At 39.3% G+C, this 27,858-nt stretch overlaps 1 protein-coding gene across 1 annotated transcript; it reads right to left on the bottom strand.

Moving 5' to 3' along the window:
* Positions 1-10,873: 10,873 nt before the first annotated feature.
* On the bottom strand, positions 10,874-26,810 carry LOC134205547 (prolyl 4-hydroxylase subunit alpha-1-like). The gene is made up of 7 exons (XM_062680867.1): positions 26,310-26,810; positions 16,735-16,944; positions 16,174-16,661; positions 12,309-12,481; positions 11,637-12,188; positions 11,412-11,577; positions 10,874-11,341 (listed from the first exon to the last, which is right to left on the bottom strand). Exons 2-7 carry the CDS (start codon positions 16,929-16,931, stop codon positions 11,259-11,261), a joined length of 1,659 nt encoding a protein of 552 aa, XP_062536851.1. The 5' UTR covers positions 16,932-16,944; positions 26,310-26,810; the 3' UTR covers positions 10,874-11,258.
* Positions 26,811-27,858: the final 1,048 nt, after the last annotated feature.

The raw sequence follows: 27,858 nt of genomic DNA on the forward strand, positions 1-27,858 counted from the left end.
GACAGCAGCGCACTTCGGAATAGAGCGGGAGAATGTGTTTGTGAGCATATCAAACACACGCTAAAAAAAATACCACGCACAATTCCATGTGATTTGATTTTAGCAAAACTACGAACAAAATATCCGGCGTTGGCATTTATCTTAAAAAAGTTTTAGAATACAAATGCTTCCATTCAGATTTTTACTCAGACCATGAATTATATCGAAAGTGATAGCCACTCCGTAGTATTTTAAGCCTTATGTGGCTGATAGAACCGTTTTCCTTTTGCAACTTTAATACTTTCCAAGCTCATAAAAAAAATTAAAACCATTCCCGTTCCTACATAGCGCATTTCAACCATAAATAATTGCCTACTTTTAGGGTATTATCAATTATTCAACTGTGAAACGTAGTGTACGAATGAGGTGGCTCCAGCTCAATCTTATGTGTATAGATTTGGTTTTACATAGTTTATATCGTTATACACAACCCCCATGATTATTTTGATGAAACAAACATATCATGTAAGGACCTTGAAATCTAAGGACCGTAAAGAGCAAGTTGTATATTTGAAACTGGTTGATAGACTTTTGCTTACGCGTGAAGACTCTAAGGCATTACAAAAGACAAAAGATGTAAATCTTGGCAGTGGACGAAAAGTATGTAAGTTCCCTTCTCCAAAATGGCCAACATTATTCAAATAGGTTAAAAATGGTAAAAGTGATGAAATTGTCAATATCTGGGTACACGGGTACCCTATCTGCCATTCACGTCTGTTTTTGTTGGCCGCATAAGGGTAAAATTTGTTTTACAATGTGTTTAAATGTTTTTGCCTATCTTCCACGTGACATAAAATTGATGCCAAAGCTAAAATTCATGTTTTGTTTTAAGCCAGTTTTGATAATTAATATAATTTCTTCCAAAATTGAGTGAAACGAGATGAGCGTGCAGCCGATTATTATGAATGAATTTTACTACTAGAGGATATAAACAACCAGCATCTGGCACCAATACATTACTAGTTTTCTACTTCCATGTCTAGTTGCTGAAGGAGCAAAATCATTGCTGATAATAGAAATTGCTATGCCAATAGAAGAAACGTTGACCTGTTACTGTATATTAAATTTACTAAGTTTGTGGTAAAAGATATTATATTAAGTGAACACCAATCATCAAAGGAAGAGCATACGAATGTATACCAGTTGAACTATACCTGTGTTTTAGTGTAATTATTCATTATTTTTATCATTCAATTTGGCGAATGTCTTAGACTGTCAAGAATAGGTATTTTCCCCTACTACGGTTGCACATTTTTCGGCTGAGATCTTGAATCCAGTGTGGGTTTCCCAAGCTTCAATTTTTTTCAAAGCAAGTTGCAGGTTTTTAGCTATTTTCTTCTGGTTACTGTCGCTGGAGATCAAAGCTACGTCATCTGCATAAAGTAAGACTTGGACGTTTGGTGGCATATGGTGTCTATAGCTATCAAGAACAGGGTCACGCTTATAACTGATCCAGGTTGTGTTGTGTTGTGTGCGCCAGGTTGTGTCGTAGGCTTTTTTAATATCCAGAAAAACTGCTTGTGTTAGCCGCTTTTTATGCTTTGCTTCTCTCACGATGTTGTCAAAATGGCCCAGATAATCGGTAGTAGATCTACCTTTCCTAAAGGCATACTGGTGTTGATTGATTAGATTTTTTTTCTTCTAAGATGAACATTAGCCTGTTGTTGATCATTCTTTCCATGATCTTTCCAAGACAACTGTTTAGGTAAATAGGTCTATCTATAGTTTCCAGGGTTGTTTCTTTCCCCTTTTCCTTTGTAAATAGGTACTACGAATGATTTGGTCCAACTAACTGGATACATGGATTCATTCCACAACCAGTTGTATGTTTTCAGCTAGAGGTTTTTATATTCTACTGGCAAATGAGTGATCATGGCATAGTGTATGTTGTCTGGACCAGGAGATGACCCTTTTCATCCTTCCATTGCCTCTGCTAGTTCGTTTTTGGAGAATGGTGCGTTGTACTCTGCTGTATCCTTATTTCTTATTTCGAGAGGTGTTTGCTCGATCCTGTTCTTCAATGGTATAAAGTTTTGATTGTACTCTTTATCGATTGATATTTTTTCCAAAGTGGTCGGCTAGGCTGTTTGCTATTTCAATGTTTGTGTTCATGCGTTGGCCGTTAAAGTTGATTTCTCTGATAGCTGATGATTGGTATTTTCCCTGAATTTTCCTAAAATTGCTCCACATCTCTTTGGCCAGAGTATGAACGTTGAATTTGCTGACGAATTCTTTCCAAGAGCTAGTTTTTGCTTCTGTGATGATTTTTTGTGCTATGTCATTGGCGTCTTGATATTCGTATATTAGTTGCGGGCTTGGAGGTTTGTTCTTGTTATTTTTAAGTTTACATAGAGCTTTTCTTCTAGTTTTTACAGCTGTGGCTACTTCTTTGCTCCACCATGGCACACGTTTTCCAGCAGTTGTTGGTTTAGTTTTTGGAATTGATTGTTCTGCTGCTATTATTATTTGTTTAGTTATTTCTTCTACTTGATCAGTGACATCATTTTTCGTCTCAATGTTAATGTTATTTTGGATTTTTTCCCAATCCGCATCTTCTATTTTCCATCTTGAAATACGATCACTTGCTGGCGATTTTGACGGTGTCGACATAATTAGTGGAATATGATCACTTCCGTGTGAATCCTCACAGACGGTAAGTTCCAATATTCCCGCTAGTTGATTAGAGCAGAGGCAAATGTCGATGCAAGATCCGATTCCTGTGCCGCTGTTTATGTAGGTTTTCTCACCGTTGTTCAGAACTACCAGGTTCTTTTCGTTTATTATTGATACTATTGTCAGACCGCATCGTGCTTTCGTGCTGTGCGGTTCTTTCTCTCTTTGCGGAAGGAAGTTTTTAATACTACCCGAAGCTATTTTAATTTCAACGGTGCTTCTTAGCGCTATTTGTACCCACTGATCCCGTTACGATCTTTGCAAGGACCCGTGCCTTCGTTTTACGTTGGACCCGTTTGCGGAAGTAAAATTCCGACAAGCGGTGGTAATCCTGCAGGGACACCGTTCTGGGAAAAACCTCTTAGAAGGTCACGTCTCCACGCTCAGCAATGAGTATTAACAAAAACAAGAGGAAGGAGTCTCTGAATTCTCCACTTCCTTCAAAGAAACAAGGTTTCAAGACCGTCCTGCCCAAGCGCGGAAAAAATAGAAGGAAGCTGGAGAATTCAGATATTCCTTCTAACTCTAATATCGGAAATAATTCTTCTCCAATCGAACTGAGCAATCAGTTCGATTTGATTAATGATGATATTGAGCAAATCGAATCTACCTCTAGCCCAGGTGATTCGATTCATGCGAAAAGCAAAGGATTCCGCCAATTGTGGTATCTGTTGCCGAGTTTTCTGGCTTCCGGAATGAGATTTTGAGTAACCTTCAGGGGATCAAGGTTTCATTTCAGATTGCTAGGAAGGGTGACTGCCGCGTTTTGCCGGGATCGCTTTGACGATCGCAAACGTCTTCTTCACTATTTAACTGAGAAGCGCCATAAATTCTTCACATACGACGACAAAACTGAGCGATTGTTCAAAGTCGTCTTGAAGGTCTCCCCAGTGATGACAAATCACTGGATGAGATTAAATTGAAATTTCTCAATTACTTGGATTTTCACAAGTCCAAGTAATTAAGATGAAAAAGAAATCTCACTCTGGTACTTCCCAGAGGGCATTTCTCAAGAATTTTATTTAGTTCATTTTAACAAAAGTGAACTAAATAATATGAAAAGTTTGGAAAAGGCCTGTATTATGTCCCATGTCCGTGTTACATGGGAACATTTCCGCAGGCCTGGGGAAATTTCCAAAACCCTACCCAGTGCCGTAAGTGCCAAAAGTGGGGTCATGGAACCAAACATTGTCACATGGATGCTAAATGCATGATTTGTGGTGGAACCTCTCACGCCAAGGACGCATGTCCTGTGAGAGAAGATTCCAATAAATTTAAGTGCGCAAACTGTGGGGCAATCACAAATCCAATTTCTGGGAATGCCCTTCACGCAAAAAGTTTTGAATTCCGTGCAAAATTGATGACGGGTAATTCCAATCGGATCCCAGATTCGACGGGTAGAAATTTTCAAACGCTCAAATTTCGAAACCGGTTACCGGTCGAGCAATTCATACCCACCACAATTCACAAACAAATTTTGCTGCTCGTCAACGGGTAGCAAGCACTTCAGTAAATTCCAATTTTCCAATGTACCTACGTATGCAAACATCGCTGCTGGTAGACCAATTTCCTCTTCTCAAAATGAGGTTTATACCCATGTCCCAACGGAAAATAACGGTCATGTTGCCGATTCAGGTAGCATGACTGCTTCCTGATTTTGATTTTTAACTGAACAATTGCATCACATGATTGATGCAATGTTCAAAGCAAATACCATTCCTGAAGCTATTCAGGTTGGTATAAAGTACACACAAAAATTGTTATCGGACTCCGTTTCAATGGATCCAAATAATTGTGTGAAAGTTCTAAATTGGAATGCCCGCTCTCTAAAGGGTAAGGAAGATGAATTATTCAACTTCCTTTCAGTTCATAATGTGCATATTGCCATTATAACTGAAACGTATTTAAAACCAGGACTCTCCATTAAAAGAGATCCAAACTATTTTATCTACAGAAATGATCGTCTTGACAGCGCCTGTGGTGGGGTCGCCATTGTCATTAATAGACGTATCAAACATAAATTATTTTCTTCGTTTGAAACCAAAGTTTTGAAACCTTGGGAGTTTCTGTTGAAACAAATTTTGGACAATTTTCCTTCATTGCAGCCTACTTGCCTTTTCAATGCAATGGGCAGCTAAAGAATTTGTTGAAAGCTGATCTTCAAATTCTGACTCGCAACAAATCAAAATTCTTCGTAATTGGTGACTTCAATGCCAAACACCGTTCATGGAATAATGCTCAAAGCAATTCCAATGGTAAAATTTTATTTGAAGATTGTTCTGCGGGATATTATACTATTCAATATCCCAATGGACCAACTTGTTTTTCTTCCAGTCGAAATCCTTCTACAATTGATTTAGTTTTAACGGATTCAAGTCAGCTGTGTGGCCAATTGGTAACTCATGCTGACTTTGACTCTGATCACCTTCCTGTGACGTTTGAAATCTCACAAGAAGCCATTTATAATCCAATCAGCTCTACTTTTAATTATCATAAAGCTGATTGGGATTTATATAAAACATATATCGATAGGAATTTTGATGTTGATATTCCTCTCGATACCGAAAGTGATATTGACAATACGCTCGTATCTTTGACAAATTTAATTGTCGAGGCATTGCAATTCCAAAATGTGAAGTTAAATTTACCTCCATTATTATTGACGACGATCTTCAGCTAATGATCCGTCTTAAAAATGTGAGAAGAAGGCAATACCAAAGAACTCGCGATCCCGCGCGTTTCGCTATTCTGAGAAATACCAACTTTGAGAATAATGTCTCGAAGTTGGATCCCAGTTCGAAACCCTTTTGGAAATTAACAAAAATTCTTAAAAAACCTCAAAAGCCAATTCCAGCGCTTAAAGAGGGAAATAAAGTTTTATTAACAAATGGCGAAAAGGCTCAAAAACTTGCTCAGCAGTTCGAGAGTGCCCATAATTTTAGTCTAGGTCTCACTAGTCCAATCGAGGATCAGGTTACACGGAGCATCGAAGACATTCTCAATCAAGATAATGTTTTTGATCCTTCGTTGGGAACTAATTTGGATGAAGTGAGATCTATTACTAGAAAATTTAAAAATATGAAAGCCCAGGTGATGATGGTATTTTCTACATACTTATCAAAAACTTCCTGAGAGCTCTTTATCCTTTTTGGGTAATTTATTTAACAAATGTTTTCAATTGGCATACTTTCCAGATAAATGGAAGAACGCCAAAGTTGTTCCAATTTTGAAGCCGGACAAAATCCAGCTGAGGCTTCTAGTTATCGCCCAATCAGTTTGCTTTCTTCAATAAGCAAACTGTTTGAAAGATTATTTTAAATAGAATGATGGTTCATATTAATGACAATTCTATTTTTGCTGATGAGCAATTTGGTTTTCGCCATGGGCATTCAACCACTCATCAGTTATTAAGAGTTACGAACTTAATTCGGCTCAACAAATCTGAAGGATATTCGACGGGAGTTGCTCTTCTTGATATAGAGAAAGCATTTGACAGTGTTTGGCATGAAGGTTTGATTGTAAAATTGATGAATTTTAATTTTCCTCTGTACATCATTAAACTGATCCAAAATTATTTATCAGATCGCTCGCTGCAGGTAAACTATCAGAATACTAAATCTGATAGATTACCTGTAAGGGCCGGTGTCCCCCAAGGCAGCATACTGGGGCCCATATTGTATAACATTTTTACTTCTGACTTACCTGATTTACCACCAGGGTGTCAAAAATCTTTGTTTGCAGATGACACGGGCCTCTCAGCCAAAGGGCGAAGCCTTCGTGTCATTTGTAGTAGATTGCAAAAAATTTGTGATATTTTCTCCACTTACTTGCAAAAATGGAAAATTTCCCCGAATGCTTCCAAAACTCAGCTTATAATTTTCCCACATAAGCCGAGAGCTTCTTATTTGAAACCTTCTAGCAGACATATTGTCACTATGAATGGGGTTCCAATTAATTGGTCTAGCGAAGCTAAATATTTAGGACTTCTGCTAGATCAAAAGTTAACTTTTAAAAATCACATTGAAGGCCTTCAAGCCAAATGTAACAAATATATTAAGTGCCTATATCCACTTATAAACAGAAAATCAAAACTTTGTCTTAAGAATAAACTTTTGATTTACAAACAAATTTTTAGACCTGCCATGTTGTATGCTGTGCCAATATGGGCTAGTTGCTGCAATACCAGAAAGAAGGCACTCCAGAGGATTCAGAATAAAATTTTGAAAATGATTCTGAAGTTGCCTCCGTGGTATAGTACCAATGAACTTCATAGAATTTCTAATATTGAGACATTGCAACAAATGTCCAACAAAATAATTTCAATTTTAGATAAAAATCGTTGCAATCTTCTATTGCAACGATTAACTCCTTGTACCCTTAGTATAAAATAGGTTAAGTTTAGTTTAAGTTGAAAACATTGTAATTCCTACATGGTTCAATTCAACCAGAGGAAAAATTCTAACTGCCAGAGGCAATTGAAATGTATTAATAATAACTAAAAGCGTAACATAGCAAATAAGGATGATAGTGTTAAGAAAACACGGAACACCTAGTCTAAGAGATGAATGCATGTATTAGATAATTAGCAAATAAAATTAGTTAAAAAAAAAAAAAAAAAAAAAAAAAAAATTGATACTATTGTTGTACCTCTAGTGCTGATATTTTCCGATCCCCATAAGGGATGATGGGCATTTATGTCACCTACCAGGATGAAAGGTTCAGGAATTTGTTCTATTAAAGCCATAATATCCTCTTTTGTGATCTGTCCCCCGGAGGGAGGTATACGTTTAGTAAGTTTGCGTTCAGTGGTGCTCCGATGTTAACTGCAATTGCTTCTAGATCTGTATCAATAGCTATGATTTGACTATCGATGTCGTTTTTACTGCGATTATTACACCGCCTGCTGCTCTTGCTCCATTTGTTCTTGGACGATGGTATGTTGAATATCCTCTGATTTCTGATTGGTTGTCATTTTGGCACATAGTTTCTTGAAGGCAAATAGCTATTGTATTGTAAGTGCTTGCAAGGATGTTGAGGTCAGGCCTTCTTCCTCTTAAGCATCTTACATTCCATGAAATTATATGGTGTTCACTGCTGATTGTACTTGAGTGGTCTTATGTTGTTTGTGCTATTTTGTAATGCTTTTTGGTTTTGCTATTATTTTCTAGGATTTCATTTTCTCGTTTCCTTCATCTGAGTTATTTTCTGGGTCTGTGGAAATATATCCTACTTCTCGGTAACTGCTTTCATTTTGTTTCCTTTTTTCCTTGGAGGTGAACTTGGCTGCTTCTCTTGACTTCTTGTGTGCTTAGTTGGGTTCTTCTGTCCGCTATGGGAGGGTGCGTACAAATTTAATGTTGCTTGTAGTTTACTGTTGTCTTTTTCAGACTTTCAAGTTCGTTCTCGGCAGCTTTTCTTCTTGTTTTCTCCTCTATGTAGACTGATACCAGATGTTCGAATTTGTGGTTCAGTGCTTTGTATTTTCCTCCATGGATTCCATTTTTCTCGTTTTCATTTGTGACTTTTTGATTTCTTCTTTATATTCCTTCAACTTCACTTCGAACTGATTTTTGATGTCAGCTCTGATCTTTTCTTCAAGGGTTTTCTTTTGTTCGTTTAGTTGTTTCACTTGGTCGGCGTAAGTATTCGAGCTTTGATCTTCTATCATTTTTCTGGCTTCCCAGAAAGACAAGATTTTATCCACTTTGATTTTTATTATTTCCTTTTTCTCTTTTTAAGACGGGGCATCCATTAAAGAACGCTCCGTGCTCGTTTCCACAATTTATACACTTTTCTCGGTTTTCACATTCTTCATGATAGTTATTTCCACATTTCCCGCACTTTTTCTCACTTGAACAGTTTCTTCCAATGTGGCCAAACTTTAGGCACTTAAAGCAACGCATCGGATTTGGATACCATGGTCTTGTTTCCAGCACAGTGTATCCAATTTTAACTTCTTTGGGGGGTGTTTTTCCTTTAAGCGTAAGTACGAAAACTCCCATCGGAGTTTTAACATTGTCGCGCATTTTCATCAACTGTTTGACTTCCGTAACTCTTTGGGAGGATAGGTTTTCCAGAAGCTCGTCGTCACTCACTTCCTTCAAGTCTCGGCAGACTATCACTACTTTGCTCGAATTTAAAGTTTTGTGCTCGTACACTTTGACGGTATTTTCGTCACACAATTTTTCAATTTTAGCCAGGTTTTTTGCCTGGTGTTCGTTCCTCACCGTCACTAGAATTTTTCCATCCTTCGTTTTCTTTGCGCTGGTTCCGCTTCCACAGTAACTTTGGATTGTTTTTTCCACAAGTATCGGGGACACTCCGTGGAAATTTTATCCTCTTCCATCCTTTCCATCACCATTATCATTTATCTGGGGTTTCCCCAGAGGTTTCCCCAGTCGGGGAAATTGGATGCACTCATCCGGCAAGTTGGTGTCGCCGGTGGCGCAGGGGTTTATTCAAGTTCAGAGCCCTATGTATGTTGTTTACGCTTCGGTCGACGGCACTAGTAATTGGTGATTCGACACTTTCACGGTCTCGGTCGGGGGTAATATGATACCTTCGCGATCGCGGTAGTTGGTTTAATTAATTGCCAGTAAGCGTCTATACTCGACCGGGGCAGAACTCGGACGGTTAGTAAAGTTAATATTAAGCAAAAAACGTAAAAGTTTGAGTTCCAGTTTTTTTGGCACAAAATAAGTTTATATTGAACTGCCAAAGCCATATAAATTTATCTAAAGGGTTGTAAAAGGTTTAAAACTGTTGATTTTAAGCATTATCATTACCCTTTCTGTAATTTTCGATCTCAAAGTCATATTTTAATTTGCGGAAACTTCTCTCAGTTAGTCTTTTGCTTCTCTTACATAAATAATGGATGGAATAGAAAAAAAAACATCAAGTTTTGATACATGATATTTGGAAGATTTTGTACCAAATTAATTTGGCTGCACTGGCGACTACCTCGTCAGAGCAGCCGACAAAAAAACAACAAGGCAGTCTAAATTGAGTTGTCGCATCCTATCCTAGCTGCAGAGAAGCTCACCGAAATTGGTCATCAATTTGCTACACAATCTTGGACAGAACATCGTCAGTCCACACGAAGCAGCCGTTAAGGAGCATGCTAATAACATCCATCTTATCCCAACGACTTCTCGGAGGAGTTGGAGGTTTCGGCTGGCAAATTGACAAGGCCTGGATGCCCTGACAGAATATCTCACCAGCTAGAAGATTTTTATCAACGCGGCAAAGACCCATGTCATCATTTCCCCTCACTCGACTCTAAATCTCCTAAACATGTACCGCCTGAAGGCTGTCAATGATCCTCAATTGCACGACTTTGGAATGGACCAATGGAGCCGACTACCTTGGCTTGACCCTCGGAAGCAAGCTTATTTCCCGGCAACAGATTGACTAGACGGTGCAAAGTGGAACGTTTTGTTGAAAATGTTGTACTCTTTGATCAGCCGGTGGTCGTCATTGTTCCTAAAAAACAAGCTTGCTTTCTACTATCAAATCATCCTCCCTGTGATCGAATACGGCCGGCATGCCGGTCTGGGAGAGTTGCGCAAAAACTCATCACCAATGAGCTCGAAACAAGTTCTAGGTCCACCGTCTGGCTAGGATTAAAACTTTCGATGAACGCTTTGGTGCGAATAAGGAAAAGTTTAGGGTCCGTTGTTTATACTCTGACCTGCATGTGAACCGGTAGCTCGATCCTAATCACATTTAATTGCATATTATTCGGCAACTCGGCCGTACGAACATATTTTTGTTGTTAAATATCTTGGCTGTGCATGTGCACAGCACATGTTTTGAAATGGACAAATTTTTATGAAATTTGACTCGAGGCTTGACTTGAGGACTTGAATCCTCAACCGCATACTCTCTAGATAGGCGTGATAGCCCCTACACAACAAGACCACTTAAACTGCCTGTAATCGCATAACTGTCCCATATGACTTTTCATCATTTATGAGATTTAATAAGCATTGGCCCTATTTTGGTTCATATTTTTGTGTCTTTCAATAAACCCATATTATTTGTTCCTTTAAAAGGTCACGTTTGCGGAAAAGCCATCAGAATCCGAGTTTGTTTGGACAAAAATCTGGCAAAAATATAAAAGCAAGAGGAAATGAAAATAAATTCTAAATAATAAGACAGCTTTTGCTCATTTTTTTATTTAAAACATTTAAATTTACTGCAAGGTGAAGTACATAGTAATCCGTACAGACTAAAAACTGTGTGCCTCAATACGATGGAAGCGTTGCAGTTTCAATGTATTTTAGTCTGAAATCCTAAACAAATCAAATGTATAAATAATCCATTTATTTAAATGCAAAAACCTATCAATTTTGGTGTTATTCTTTTCCTAAAATATATATATAAAATCTCTGTATTTCAAAATCTAGTTTGGTAAGAGTCATCATTCCTTCACTGGGAAGAAACCAACGTCATGGCAACTGTTAATAATCAGTTCAAGTGAACTGGGCATCCTCATCGAAGTCCTCACTCAGTTCATCTAGCTCGTCTTCGTATACAATTTGCTGTCAAAACTCCTCTGGGTGATCTGGCTGCAGCTCACAGGGCCTCAAAAACTCCTGTCCACGCTCATGGATCCATTTATTTGACACTAAAACAACATTAACAATATGGTTTAGTAATGATGCATTCTACCACTTACGAGATTCTGAACTCATTACCCCACTTAGTTCCGGTAAGCACAGGACAGGCAGCATGTCGCGTAGAATAATCTCCATGACCCGAGGCATGGAGGTTAAACCAAAATGCAGCTGCGCCCTTTTTGGGCCACAGTGCCAATCGAAGACTAGGAAATACTGTTGCGCCTCCTTGAGTTACTTCGCTCATCTGGAAAAACCGCTTGTGAAACATGTGATCAACGATAGATGGGAAACGATTAGACTTACGTAGAACAAAACCGTGGCGATTCGGTTACCCGTTCCTAGGCTCTTGAAAGCATTTTTCTCTTCTCTTCTGGCAAAATCGAAGTGTGGCTCATAATGGCCACCGATGCCATAGTTCACCACTTGCAATTCCTCAGCAGTTGTCATTGTGAGGCCTGTCATATCCTCCACCCGTTCGCCGATAGCCTTGATGTACGGATGCTCATGATCCTTTAACCACGCGGATTTACTGATACGGTAGTTTGCTACTTCCAGTTCACCCGTTTTGTAATTCTGCACCGTCGCACGTCGGAATCTTGGCTTGGCTAGCCGCTTGACCAATTCCATCTCCTTCTCAGCTATGACGTCGTGGTAGATTACAATATATGGCTTGAGGTTGGCTTCCTCGAGTTTGAGGGGTGCTATTTTGAGGAATGGTGACTTATTGGTAACATATCGACACTTTAGCTTGGATGTTTCTGCTACAGAGCGTTCGGCTTCCCCTCTGCATAATTGCTCGTAGAGCTTTCGCTCAGATGTATCGTACACGTGTGGGTTACTGGTTGTTCGAATGTTCTGCAAATAAAATAAATTTTAAGTGATTTGTAAAACAATTTGATTACATGTGTTTATTAGCTAAATGAATAACTGGTGCTGCAAAAAAAAAGATGTATTCACTGTATTTTTTGTACTTACTGTTGAAGTATCTACAGGAACATCCGAGCTGCCATCATCTCCCCGTAATGCTTTTTGATTTGCTTCTTTTTCCAATTCCTTCTCGTAATAGACCTTGTTTCCGACTGCTCTTTCATGGTCCGGTACCAACTCCAACAGTTCATTGGTCATAAGGAGGGCAGTATGCACATTACCTAAAAAAAAGTCAAATGCGCTAGTACTATTGATTCATGTTAAATAAGTTTCATATGATTTTTTGTGGAATCATAAATATGCAATCATAAATGTGCAAACTGCTATTCAATCTGGCATCAGGCATTAGAAGGGTCAATTTATGTAGTTTGGTTGACGTTCGTGATGCTTGGACACAAAGCAAGACTGATTAGTCCGCGAAATACTCCTGCGTTGTGTTGCGTTGAGTTATTTTAGCTTCAAAGTCGACAATTTATCCGAAACTATTTTAATCTAGGAGAGACCAGGGCTGGTTGGCCGAGTTTTGCTTCTAGAAGGTCTGTACTAATTCTGGCTTGACTTTTTAAAAAACGGTTTTCACTGTCATAAATATACAAGTCTTGAGCACATTTGTGACATATTTTCATCGATGAACACAAATGTTCATTTTCATTTTAGTGGGGCAATGGGGGCGCAAGTCAATCCAAGGCTGATAATAGAGAGGTTAATGACAGAAGAGTCCTTGCAGACCACTTGAACGCCATGGGGTTGGACAAGGATAGGTTGAAGTGAGGTTCGGGTTTGGAATCGACTGGACACTAATGCAAAATGAAAGTGAATGCAAACTAGTCAATGATCAAAGGTTGAAATGATAATTTCAAAAAATCAAGCACAACGTTTATTTGACTGAATGTGTTAAAACGTTCGCACAGAGGCAACCCAGGACGGGTTGGTTCGATGCGAAGTGTCAGAGAGTGACAGACAAGAAGAACGTTGCCAGAAGCCGGATGTTGGTGTCGGGTACCCGTTCGAATAGAGATCTGTACAAGGAAGCAAGAGCAGTCGGAAAACGAATCCACCGCAGGAAGAAGAAAGAACTTGAAGAACAAGTGATTATCGAGGCACAAGAAAAAAATGGAGCAGAACGATATGCGGTGATTTTATGAGTCTGTCAATGGCGTGCGGAGAAAGACAGTGCAATCTCCCGTCATGTGCAACGACCAACAAGTGAATTTGCTGACAGATAAAACCGAAGTGGCTGCCAGGTGGAAGCAACACTTCGAGACTTTGTTGAATAGGGGAAGTGACGGTGCATCGGTGAACAGAATAAATATTAGCAACGATGGACAAGCTGTGGAGTCGCATACAGAGCTGAAAAACAATAAGGCTGCGGGGAAGGACCAGCTCCCGGCTGAACTTCTCAAAAAAGGCAGTGAGCAGCTTTATGAAGTTCTGCACCATATTATGTCGAAAATATGGAAAGACAAGGAAATGCATGCTAACTGGTTGGACGGCCTTATTTGCCCTCTCTTTAGAAAAGAGTACAGGCTGGAGTGCGCCAATTACCGAGGAATAACCCACCTTAATTTGTCGTTCAAAATTATGTCCCGTATTCTGTTCAACAGATTGAGACCGCTTGAAGAGTCCTTCTCGGCGAATACCAAGCAGGTTTTCGTAAGGGCCGATCAACGACGGATCAAATGTTTACCCTGAGACAAATCCTTAATAAATTGCAGGAGTAGAACTTGCAGACACATCATCTGTTCATTGATTTCAAGGCGGCGTACGATTCAGTGAAACGGAATGAATTATGGCAATTTATCCTTGAATATTAGGAGGGCTGGTGTGCAAAGAAGCGGTGCCATTATCACAAGATCGCATATGCTCCTGGGGTTTGCGGACGATATCGATATTATCGGGATTGATCGCCGTGCCGTGGAAGAGGCTTTTGTGCCTTTTTTTGGTCGCTGGCAATCAACGTGGGTTCATTAGTGGTGGTGGTAGCGAAATGATGCTGGATGGTGAAAAATTTGAATTTGTCTTTCTTGGAACATTAGTGACGAACATTAATGATAATACCCGCGAGGTCAAAAGGCGTATTGCAGCTGTCATTAGGGCTTATTACGGACTTCGTAACCAGCTTAAGTCCCGTGGTCTGCAAACGAAAACAAAACTCGCGCCGTATACTAATCTGATTCTTCCGGTGGCTTTATACTCCCATGAAACATGGACGTTAAAGGAGGCTGATCGGAGAGCTTTCAGAGTGTTTGAGCATAAGGTACTGCGGATAATACTCGGCGGTTAACAGGAGAACGGTATCTGGTGGCGTCGCATGAATCACGAGTTGTACTTGGTGTATAAAGGGCTGGATATTGTTAAGCTTATACAACACGGCAGACTACGGTGGGCTGGTCACGTTGTTCGTATGCCGGAAGAACATCAAGTGAAGATGATATTTAGTAGACAACCCGGAAGAGGCCGCAGGCTTCGTGGAAAGCCGCGTACATGATGGCTTTTTGCAGTTGAAGAGGACCTGAGGGAGCTCAATGTTCAGGCCACTGGAAGCGATTGGCTCGAGTCCAATGCAATGGAGAAGGATACTCCATTCGGCGTAGGTTCCTCAATGAGCTGTAGCCCATCAAGTATCAAGTAAGTTAGTTAAAACGTTTAAATTTTAATTCTAAAAATTAAAAATTTCACTCGTTGTGGTCCAAAAGGTTGAAAATAAAAAAAAATTAAACGACATTTTTTTCTGAAATCTATAACTAAAAATATTTGTATTCGTTCCAAAAGGTTGAAAATCGGTCCATTGGTTTAAAAGTTTTTTTTGGACCGCCCTATTCTGAAAATGTCCACCCTAAGACCGAACAAAAAAATACGGTCTAATTATTCTCGGTAGAGATCATTCAGCAAATTTTTCCAATTTTTCTAGTAATATAGCGATTCCATGAAAAAGAATAGAGTAGAAAAAAAAGTTCTCCGATTGTGATCATCAGTCGGGGCTTTCATATTTTTAATTTTTCTAGTAATACAGCGATTCCATGGAAAAGAATAGAATCAAAATATGTATGTAAATATTAAAAATATGAAAGCCCCGATTGATGATCACAATCGGAGAACTTTTTTTTCTACTCTATTCTTTTTCATGGAATCGCTATATTACTAGAAAAATTGAAAATATGAAAGCCTCGGCTGATGATGGTATTTTCTACAGACTTATCAAAAAAATCCTGAGAGCTCATCCTTTTTGGTTAATTTATTTAACAAATGTTTTCAATTGCCATACTTCCCTGATAAATATTAAAACGCCAAAGCTGTCCCAATTTTGAAGCCGGACAAAAATTCAGCGGTTTCTAGTCCAATCAGATTGCTTTCTTCAATAAGCAAACTCTTCAATAAGCAAGCAATGTTCATGCTTTCGCTAACTTTGTATTAATACAATTATTGGCTTAACAGTTGAAGCCGTGTCCAATATCCTTTTCCTCCATTCATAAACCCTATAGTTATCCCAATGATATATTACAATATTTCATACTCAAAAAGCTAGAAACAACAAACATCAGTATGAAGATGCTATCCTCAATATTGGATTTAATTTATTCTTCTTTACTCAGTCCATCCCATATATTCGCGATTAGTTTAAGCCACCTTATGGGAGCAGCATCACGACACGATTTGCTTTGAACTTTCAACACACTGTAGCGGGTTGCACTTTTTAGACCCCTCAGTGGGAAGCCCTACCTACATTTGGTTTGTATCTCATGCATTCTCTTACGGCAACGTACCGAATAAATTGCACAAAAAGCATAAAAAACAATCACGACCGATCGATACCCAAGACAAGCCATTGAGCAAGAGTATCAGGCTGCGTTTGTATCCTAGAGCTGCAACTATGAATTATAACTCTATTATATGTAAACTAGTCAATACGAACCCTGCTTGAATGTGGAGAACGCCAAATACTCCAGCACATCTGCTTTCGTCGTTGTTCGGTTGACTTCTTGCGAAAGGCGATCCATCGCTTCCCGCATCCAGAGGACTGTGTGGTAGTAATCTCCATTCAAGTAAGTTTGCCGCCCCAGCTCGAAACAATCTCCAGCTGTCATCTCAGTGCTGTACTGGATTCCATTCAGCTCCCCGCGCGCAACGGAAGCTGTGTCTAGTTTGTAGGTGTCCTGCAGTCGCATCAGCGCCACCGCGGCTCCATTAAGATCTTCATCCGAGGGAAATTTAAGAACATCCCTGTAGTTGGTTACGTTCTCCAGAAAGTCCGAACCCACGTCGTATGACATAAGATTTTCCACTTCCCGCCAATCCGTTGTGAGGCGTTTCGTTAGGAGGAACGCATTTACTGGATTCGAGAGGTACACACCGACATCTTTGGCGGCTTCTGTGTGTTCTCGTTGGTACTCAGCGCTTCTCCTAGAATAGTGTATAATAAAGTAATTTAATAAAATTAAAACGAGGCTTCCTATGCACTGCGTTGCAACAGTACCTCCTCAGCTGAGTCAGCTTATCCTCTTGCACTCGGATGTAGTTATCTAAATTTGCTATCAGAACGGCTTCAGTCTCCAAGAGTTCTTCCATGTCAGCAAGCGCAGTAAAGAGCTCCGTACTGGCTTTGTGGAATGTGAGTATTAACATAACTAGCGCTAGTGTAGATGACATGGTTGAAGATTGACTGAGAATCATATTTGAGCGATATCTGAAATGAAAGAATAAGAACATCCTATTCAAACCAAATAAAGTAACAATACAATGTTTTACGAATGCACAGATTCTACGTTTTCTTTCACTATGCAATGCTTCATGAAACTTTGATTTTGTTTTGTGCGGGTGAGTAAATTAATTAGAAGGTAAAAATCTCAGTGCGCATTTGCTCGTATCTTCTATCGGACGCAGAACGATCGCGGCATCATCTAAATAATTGGCTCTCCTTTGTGTGGATAAGCAAATTACATTGACATAACTTTATACAAAATAATTCAACCGTCTAAGACGAATTAAGTACTCTCCATTTAATTCCACCAATTATTTTCTATATCTTTGCAGATACGTATTTCGACCACACAGTTGTAGATATAGTATAGAATAGAAAAAAATAGAATTCAAGATATTTAAAAAATATTTTTTTGCCAAAAAAATCATTTTGGTATTACCGCAATAATTTTTTACCCTATGAATCAATATGGTCGAAACTCAGGTGTGGTAAAATTCAAGTTATACCTGAGCTCTGGTCAAATTTTCAGCAAAATTGGTTCACACGCAATCGATATCTAGATCTCCAAAGTTGACCATTTTGTATGAAAAACGGCGAGTGGGCTTTTTATTATTTATTGTAGAACAAACGTTATTTAGCATAGGCGAGATTTGTAAAAAAAAGTAAATCAATAGTTTCACTTTTTTGACACAACGTTGGTTAGGTATTATGTTCGATTCACACATTTTATGGACGAATTGTGTATTTTTACAGCGCTTTTAGTGACCCGGATTCCGTCGCAAAAAGTTGCATTCCATCCGGATGGACCCCAAATTATCATTTTTTTTTTTTTTGAAAAGACGTTTAATTTTGATACATAATTAAGGTGTTTTTATGAGATATTGCGAAAAAAGATTCGGCTGCCGGTGGGACTTGAACCCACACTATTTCATTAAGTACACGGACGTATTACCAATTATACAACAGCTGCCCTTGCGAGAAATTGTTCCATAACCAGCTAATAACGATGGGATATCAGTCAATTCCCCGTATCTATCGAATCTGCTTTGGAAACATTTCATACCCTGTTCTCTCTACCCAGCTATGTGTATCAGAATTGAATAACAGTCGGTTGCGTTTGAATCACAATCATGTGCTTCTATTTGTCGTATTGAGGCGGGTTTGTTTCTGCAACGACAATAGAGGCTCGCTTGCCACCGAGCGTCCGACCAGCTGCGGTGTGTGATACTGCAGGGTATCATCGTTTCTCTTTTTCTTGATTGATGACTTGTGAGGAAAGTCAGATTTTTCTTTTTTTTTGGAAAAGATGTTTAATTTTGATACACATAGTTAAGTTTGCCATTTTAAGGTGTTTTTATGAGATATTGGAGAACAGGGACTTCAAGACTTTTTGAACGACCTTTTTATATTAATACTTAATTACTCTTCTATAGGAAATCCTTGAAATTCATGAAAGATTTCTAAAGAATTCTTTTAAGAATTCTGTAGAATTACCTTTCCGAAAGTTTTTCCAAGAGTTCTTCGTAAATTTCCCCACAAACCACTCCAAGCACGTTGTCTTACACTTTGTGCAAAAAATTCTGATCTTTAATTTTACACCATATAAACAATTCTCGCGTAATTTTTGAAAACGTCGTAAGTCCAAATGAGAAACTCTTTTTCATTACGCTCTCTTTTGCTAATATCTAGGCTAGTTTAAAATTTGTTGCAATATTTTCACCTCAGCACACTAAACAAAGCTATTTTCTTCAGATTGGTGCTGGAAAATCCAATGTAAATGTTAGTATGGCTTTGTAATAATCGAAAGAGAAAGTAAACAAAGAGAGGCTCTCGTTTGGACTTACGACGTTTTCAAAAATCACGCGAGAATTATATAATGCAACTTATAGAGGGATATTTTAATTTTCGAAATGTCATCCATGTTACAGACGGCTGATCGCCGTCCGAGTGCCAGCAAGTGACTCTAAACTAAACTGTGCACATCATCCTGCATCGCGTCAGCATCGAGAAGGCAGCCCCTTCAACGCTATGTAGCTAGCGCAATCCTGGTAAGGTAGCCTACCGAAGATTCTACAGTAACCTAGAAAGGCAAAAGTAGAGCAAACAGATTGATTCAACGGCAACAAACCCGGCAACAAATAAATCACAACGATTGAAAAGTCGGATTTAGGGGAACATGTGAACTTTTAATGAACCCACAGCTGTAGGGCTCCTGGCTCGTGAGCTGCAGCAGGTCGGCGTGAGTGTGGTAGCAATCCAGGAAATACGGTGGCCCAGATCTGAAGAACGTGAATTCCGGGCGATGGATCCCATAGCTAACACTTCATTCAAGTATCGCATCTACTATGGCAGCGGTGACAAAGCAAAACGTAGAGTGGGCTTCGTGATATCGGGAGGCAGATGGAGCGTGTTATCCGGTGGAAGCCGATAAATGACCGCATTTGCGTGTTGAGAATGAAATGCAAGTTCTTCAACTATAGCCTGAGCAACATCTATGCCCCAACGAACGATAAGCCTGATAACGTGAAGGATGAGTTCTAGGAGAGCCTTGCAAAGAATACCCAACACACGATGTAAAGGTTGTCATCGGGATGCAAATGCGCATATCGGAAGGAAGAGTTTCTTTCGCCCTGCTATTGGTACAGAAGCCTTCATTCCGCTACCAACGATAATGGTCTTCGACTTGCGACCTTGGCTGCTGCTAGAAGGATGACAATCAGCAATACCTATTTCACACGTAAGAATTTCCGCAAACACATCCGGGTATCATTCGAGTGGAGACACTTGTTCACAGATAGACCACGTGTTGATCGACGGAGGACATTTATTGGATGTTATAGATGTAAGGTGCTTCAGATGCCCGAACGTCGACTCGGATTACTATCTTGTAGTTGCAAAAATTCGGGCGCGGCTTTCCAGCGTCACGAAACAACAGAACGACGCGTTTCAATATCCAACTTGCTTGTCAGTTGAAGGAGTTGTTGAACAGTACCACCAGAAGCTGGGTGAACGGATAGGAGATGTCACCGGATCTGGCGACGTGGGAAAATATCCACGAAGCTGTGACTACAACAGTGCATGAAGTTTAATGCTCTGTACAGCGACGCCAACGAAATGGTTGGTTTGATGAGGAGTGCCAGCGAGTGACGAACAATGCTGCTAGGAGTCGAATGTTAATGGCTACAACGCGCTCCAACAGAGAGCGGTACAGTGCAGCAAGGGCAGAAGAGAAACGAATCCAACGCAGAAAAAAAGGAAACACGAAGAGAGTGTGATAGCTGAAGCGCAGGAGAACATGGATAGAAACGATATGCGGAGGTTTTACGCAACTGTCAATGGTGCGCGGCAAAAGACTGCGCCAGTGCCCGCCATGTACATTGACCGGAAGGTGAATTTGCAGACAGACAAGACTATGGTGGCAGCCAGGTGGAAGGAGCACTTCGAAGATTTGTTGTGTAACGTTCCTTCCCTGGTGGACCACCAATGAATTTCCAATCAACAAGGCGAGCCGCGAATTCAGATGACTCCGTTGTTCAAAGTTTTACTTAAGCGCCAATCAAGCTAATGCTTGATGCAAAACTTCACGTTACAAAAGTTTTCCCGGTTCAAGCTCTGTGGCAAGTCGTGGGAACGCACAGAGAAAAAATGAAATTTTACTGGAAAGGAACCTTTAACAACGGCAAAATTTTTCTTTTTTTCTTCTCCAATATTTTCAACTTTAACCTAATACGCTACCGAATGGTGCTACCACAAGGAGTCTTTCACAATTTGGCAAATGCTCCGGATACTAGGGTAATTCGCCAAATGTTGAACGGCTAATTTCTTCGCCTATTGTTGACCGCACGTGCATTTCTTATGGGAGTTCAACAATAGGCGACAAAATTAGCCGATCAGCATTTGGCGGTTTCCCCTATTTCGGGAGAGTTTCAAATCAATTTTGCTTCTTATCTGACTAGAAGACTTCATCATTTATTGCTATGCTTTTTATATTTTTGAAGCAGGGTCAAAATCAACGTAATATGATAAACGACTATTTCCTAATCATGGTGCTTCCCATTTTGCGAAGACTTTCAGAAAAAACTACTAAACTACTACTTAATAGATATGCTGCTTCACATTTTGCAAAGACTTTCATGGAAAAATATAATGAGCTAATATTATTTATTAATGGTGCTCCATATTTCGCGAAGGCTTTTATAAAATGAAAAATTAGATAGGACGAATATCCTGGATTGAGTAATTATCTAAAAATTTCCCTTGCATATCAGCTAGATCATACGTATTACTCCCAGTTCTACAAACAACACGACACTGTATGTACAGTGCACTATGGTCCAGGATACGCGGAAAGATGCATTTACGCCAAAACTATATTTTTCAGAAAAAAAAAACTGTTTTGTAGAACAAATTGTTCAAAATAGTAAGGCTATCATTATGGTTCTACCAAAAAATAGGGTGGCCCATCATATAAAAAAAAAGATTTTTTTTTATTTCTTGGAATATAGACATGTTATGTTCTATAAAGTTGTAGCGTAGCTTATCCCAATCAGTTTTGCTAAAAAAATCTTTTTCTGTAGCTCTCAAGCTGATTTAGAGCAATTTTACCTACTTGGATTAGGGTGTCCTCAAAAAAACAATATTTTTATTTACTTTTTTTGTTTCAGATTTCTCGAAAAAGTCGTCTTCAGGTGACTATTAGAGCAAAAAAAATGCAACTTGTGATGGGTAAATATGCTCAATATCTTTTTCCGATCAAAAGTTATAATCGTTTTTCTGTCAAGATTACATTTTTTTCATAAGTTGATATCTCCGGTTAGGGCAGACCAAAAAAATATATTTACACGGCATTTGAAAGAGAAATTAATATTCTTTATCATATCAAAAAATTGGGAATATTTTATTTTTTTTATCTCAAGTTTTATCAATTTTACTAAAATCATGTTTTTTCAAATAAATTGATATAACGAAGACAACGGAAGAAGATACAGACGATATTCTTATAGCAAAACACGCGTTTTGAAAAGCCCCAGAAGTCATCCGTGACTTCTGTGAAAAATAAAAAATGAAATGAGCAGATCATAAATATTGTTTTTTGAGGGACACCCTAAGTAAGAACACGAATTTAGAATACCAGTCGGATACTACGAACAAAACAGTATTACCAGATTTGGACTGAGGTAAAACACCAATAAAATCCATCGAAATTACTTGGAATGGAAAATTCGCTACCTTCGGCTGACCCATCGGAGCCCGAGTATTCACATCTAGGGGTTTAGACGCTTTGCAAACTGCACAAGATCGAATGTACTCTTTAATCTCGTCGCGCATATATTTCCAAAAATAATTTTCCGTAATTCGTAACGGTGAAAATGAAGGAGTATTAAGGAGCAGGATGGACATAGTCGGCAATGGTCAAGCTGTGAAACCACCAACGCTGGACGAGGTAAAGAAGGCTCCAAACTAGCAGAAAAATAGTAAAGCAGCTGGGAAGGACGAGATCCCAGCAAACACGGAAGTGAGCAGCTGCATCAATCGATCTACTACAATATCCAGAAAATATGGGAGGATGAAGAACTGCTAATTTATAAGATGGGGCACAGACACAGAATGTGCCAATTGTAGAAAGAGATCACCCTTCTGAATTCGGTGTACAAAATTGTGTCGCGTATCATGTTTAACTGAGGCCGCTTGAGGAGTTCTTTATCGGCGAATACCAGCCAGGTTTTCGTGAGGATCGATCAACGACGGATCAGATGTTTAGCCTGCGGATGATCCTTGATAAATTCCGGGAGTACAACTTACAAAATCACCATTCGCTAATTTAATTCAAAGCAGCGTACAATTCAGTGAGAAAAAATTAGCTGTGGCAGATAATGTCTAAACATGGTTTTTCGGCTTAACTGATTAGACTGATAGATGCAACGCTGGATGGCTCGAAATCAAGTATTCGTTAGTGTCAACCTTGTTTGTGACCTTAGGCGGATTGAAGCAGGGTGACGTTCTTTTGAATTTATTGTTCAACACTGCACTCGAGGGCACTATAAGGAGATCTGGCGTGCTGAGGAATGCCCCTATCATAACACGGTCACATATGGTCCTGGGCTTTGCGGACGACATCGACCTCATTGGAATCGATCGCAGAGCAGTTGTGGAGGATTTTGTCCCACTTAAGAGGAAGACGGCGATATTATGCTTAACCATTAACTCTACCAAGACAAAGTACATGGTGGCAGGTAGAGATAGAAGATGGAACGCTTGTGACATGTGACAATATCGTTTCCCGTAAAGCGAAAAGACGTATTGCTGCTGCGTACAATACTCGGAGGAAAAATAGAAAATTGTGTGTGGCATAGACGCATGAATCATGAGCAGCTATTACCGAAGCTAAGGAAGCCACCTGGCAACCCTTCGGCGTATAGTCTAATCAATTAAATATTGCGATCAACTCTAAGCGGCACGTGAAGCTCTTGGTTGTGATGGTCGACAATAGACGAAACCTGTGAAGCCGGTAGAGTCCCATCGACTACCAGGGGGCAACGGGATTGGGATAGGTCTTATAAATGTAGTTCAACCTATCGGCTAATACCTAGCGTATCAAGATGGATGATTATTGTGATTAAGCAACATGGGGAAGTCCACTTCCAGCCCGGAGACGAGCCAGCCTCGGGCTGATAGTCTCCTTAATAAAGACACAAAAAAAAAAAAAAAGTCCACTTCCATCTGACACAATAATTTTAAGAAATGTTAAAATACAGGATGACAATGCTTATTTCTAAAACTTCCTTGGAGGTTAGAGCCATTGAAAAGAAGATTATTGTTGATATTGGTATATATCGATCAGATCACCTTTACTGATTCAAAGAATGCTGTATATGTTTATTGTTATCATTAAGTTTTATTACTGCCTTCTCAAATCAATATTGATTGCCGAAAATAATGAGAGAATGGAGACAAAATTTTAGACAGATGTAATTGCTTATTAAATAAAAAAAACAAAAATAATCTTTGTCACACAATCCGAAACAGATAAAATTTTGGCAGTTCATAATAACGCTTCCAAAATATCATGAACAAAGCATAACTATGTGTACAGACTGCCACAACCCCTATACACACGTCTCGCAGTTAAGCACAAATTACGAAGTTTCTAAACTGTTGCTGAGCAAAGTTCCGAACGAAAACTTCCTGGACAGAATTGAAAATCGGATTCTGTCACTTTCAACAAGATCTGAGCCGTCCGCTTTATTTGCAACAAATGCTGAACACATTTCGCTACATTATGCCGTGGAAGCGTGACTATTTCGTTAAAAACATCTGCTTTCCGGGTTTCGCCATTCAAAATGCACCGCTTTCAATCTCACCTCCAATCGAATGATGCTCCCAATCACCCATTCACTGTCACTTTAGATTATCTGTCCGCTATGCTGCTGTCAACAAACAGTTTGCATCAATTCATGTAACAATAGTTTTTAGCTACCTTTCAAATTCAATGACGATTGACAATGATAAATACATTGTAGTTACATTCTATTGAAAGCAACATAGAATACAGATAATAGAAGAAAAGTTTACCGAACATGGGATATAGCCCATTCAGATGGGACAATGTCGGTTATATTCCGCTTCGCTAATTACATTCATAACTTCAACGTAGTCTGTCTAGAACCCAAAAACAATTATATTTTTTTTGATCGCCAAATCAGGGACTATGGCCAGTTTATTTATTCTATTATGTGCCCGGAGAGGATGCATTTTTCATCAACTACATGTTAGATATCCCTCTCGACTTCTGATAGTACGTTAGATGACGTTTCGATCGTACCACAGCAGTTTGTAGCTGACGTTATAAAATGAAAATTGGTGTACGTGACCGATTGATCTGCCGCGCCTACACATAAATGAAAAGTGCTCCAACTAGTCGATCATCTGTTTTCTTCCCCGTCTAGCGGCAATGCACAGCACACCAAACGAACCAGGGTAATGTCTTTGCCACATTTGTTCGCTTCCTTCTCGACAAAATTCTCTGTACAATTTTTTTTCCATAATTCAAAACATGCGATAACTGAGGCACGTTTCGTCTCTATAATTCTTCTAGTTTCACTTCTTGTCCATTAACGTCCGTGAAACAGAGCTGGGATTGTTAGTTCACATCATTTTGGGGTTCGAAACAACTGAAAGTGAGAGTAAACGATCAGCGCGAGATGGGATTGATTTTCCATCCCCGATAAAGCACATCTGGTATGCTCGGACGAATTAGCATAGGCGATTTTTTTAGTTTCGTGATATATTTCGGGGCTTTGTAAGAAACAAATTAATCACAGAGTAAGCTTTGCTAAAATACGTCAATTCGTTTACACCTTATTGGAAATTAGTTTATTCAATAACAGTTGTATTATCACCAATTTTTTTTAAGGAGGTGACGAATCTTCATGTACTTCTGGTACACCTCAATTCAAAAATACACCTTAATTCCAGCAATATCTATTTCGCACAGAAATAACGTTCCACGTTAGCATGCAGATTTAACTAAATCACAATACATACTCAGTAGAAACTGCATGTTAGTTAAAATTGTAGTAGGTTCTTATTTGGTATATCATGTCTTTGAATTGTAAAGTTTTATATATTAAACATCATTCATCTCCCTTAGAGAAAATCTTATTTTTGTGCACTGATTGTCATATTTCAACATTTAAAGCAAACTAAAAAGTTATTGCAGTTCAGTATTGAAATAGATAAAGATGCGGTATGCAAAGGGTTTCTAGGATCTCGATTTCTAGCAGATTTTTTTTATGAACGCAAAACTGTAAGGTCTTATACAATATTTGTATAAGTATCCTGCATTTTCGCATATCCCAAGTTCATATACAGGTTTTGGTACGTTCTTATACAGAATTGTCAGAAAATCTAACAATCACCGGTTAGGTGTGTATATTTAATCATTCTCCATCATATTATTCAACGCAGAATTTTTTCACTCAGAGCGAACAAACTTTTACTATCCTAATTTGAACTCGATGGCGTTCTGCGTGTACCAACATTCTCCTTCCGCCGGGCAACATCATCGTCCACGGGTAAACTTGTCGATTACAGCTACAACATCAATTCCACTGGACCGGCTAACGAATCGCAATTCGCTACCACAAACGAATGCGCGTAATTACTTCAATTTGCACCGATAGTTGCACACTGGAGGACAGTGGTTTCTATTCGTCTCTGAAGGACTTGTATAAATAGAACGTTGCGTCTTCGAATCTTTTCATCTTCCGAATCTGGTTCTTCTCTTGTTGAAAGATGTGCAATATTTTTGGGTGCCACAAGCGTGATTAAATTTGAACTTGAGTACTTACTCAACACTCTTTTATCGGGAACTTATAAATCACGAACTCGTCACAGAGCAGCAGCTTCTTTATGCACTGAACTGAAGATTCTTTCTCTAACTCACTGATTCTTCTGGAACGCGAGCACTCCCTAATCTTATTTCATTTTGCTACTAGCCTACACTATTTCCTGTTGTAAGAAGATGCGAATTGGCGTTTCGAGGACACAGCGCAACTTCAATCAAAATGTAACCCTGGCAACTTCTCACTGGCTGATGCACCTCCGCTTTTGTTTGTGTTTATCTTCCAAATGCACGAGACTGTGATATAAGTATGGCTGTCACTACGCACTCGGTTGCTTGACGCTGCGGAGTAAGTGGGATGCCCGTTCACGAAAAATCGATAACGTGTGTCTCCCTTCGAGTAACACAAGAGTGATTTTTATGAATGAAAACAGTTCCCAACAAGGGCTGCCTGGAGCAGCACTGAAGGCTAAACTCAATGAACCGGTATGGAAGACGACTCGCACACGACTGAATGTGCACGGATAGAATGAATAAGTGCGGACCGTGAATGTGAAGGAATGAAGTGTTGAAGCAATGTAGTAGATGTCAGAACTGTTATAGAAATGAACTACGTGCGGGGAAGATCTGACTGGACAGTCAGTGGGCAATAGCCGTATTTCCGTCCCTGGTCTTTATTATTTAGCCGCCCTCAAGAAAACGATATAATCGTTCTTATCATAGAGAGCGGGATACATTCACTATTAAAGTAATGCCATTCATATAAATTTGATTTACCTTTTTTGAATGTGGCTGAGTGTTGGACGTTTGATCCAATAGAATAGAGACGGTGCTCCCTTGTTTGAAAGTGCCAGCATATGCTGTGTACAATGGGTCAATTGAGTAGTTATACAAAAAAATATTGCTAGCCTTATTCCCAATTTCTTTACCTGCGCATCACTCTTAAGCGATCTTTACCCATACGCTTTGTTTGATAACCGAGAGGAAGTGAATATATAAAAGGTCCGGTGTCTTGTAGCTCCCGAAACTAGCGCTCTCAGGATCCATTATTTCTCCGTAACCCTGGGTAGATACCTTTAGGGCCGATGCCCACATAGCGTCAAAGCCACGTGTACGCAGCGTGATAATAACGCTTTTTCCCGATGCGCATCTGCTTCTTTATAAAGCCGCCCACGCAGCGTTGAAAATACGCTAGGTGGGCATCGAGCTTTACATGGTGTGTTACGGAATAAGATCTACCACACTGTGCTCTATAGTTTCTGCTATTCTTGTAAATACTTATGAGTGAGTCGGCAGAGTCTATGGACTATAAATTGCTTTTATAAAATATAGCCTAATCCCTTTTAGATGGTGTAATTATTGGTGTAATTGGAAAACACATTAGGCTGGGTTTCGCTGCTGACGACAAGAATCTCTAAGCTCCAGAGCGCAACAATTACCTAGCATTGCACTATTTTCACAAATTTGTTACCAATTCCCCGATGTATGCCCACGCGATATTTTTGGTTCTTCTGTTTGCTCATAAAAATAAGATTTTGCTTAGATTTCAAAATCTT

This window comes from Armigeres subalbatus, chromosome 1 (genome assembly GCF_024139115.2).
Source record: "Armigeres subalbatus isolate Guangzhou_Male chromosome 1, GZ_Asu_2, whole genome shotgun sequence".
NCBI lineage: Eukaryota > Metazoa > Arthropoda > Insecta > Diptera > Culicidae > Armigeres > Armigeres subalbatus.

Coding starts and splice junctions, on each gene's coding strand:
- LOC134205547 (XM_062680867.1), bottom strand. CDS start 16,931: ATGATTCTCAGTCAATCTTCAACCATGTCATCTACACTAGCGCTAGTT. Junction 16,662..16,734: donor AAGCTGACTCAGCTGAGGAG/GTACTGTTGCAA, acceptor ACACTATTCTAG/GAGAAGCGCTGAGTACCAAC. Junction 11,342..11,411: donor GCTTACCGGAACTAAGTGGG/GTAATGAGTTCA, acceptor ATGTTGTTTTAG/TGTCAAATAAATGGATCCAT.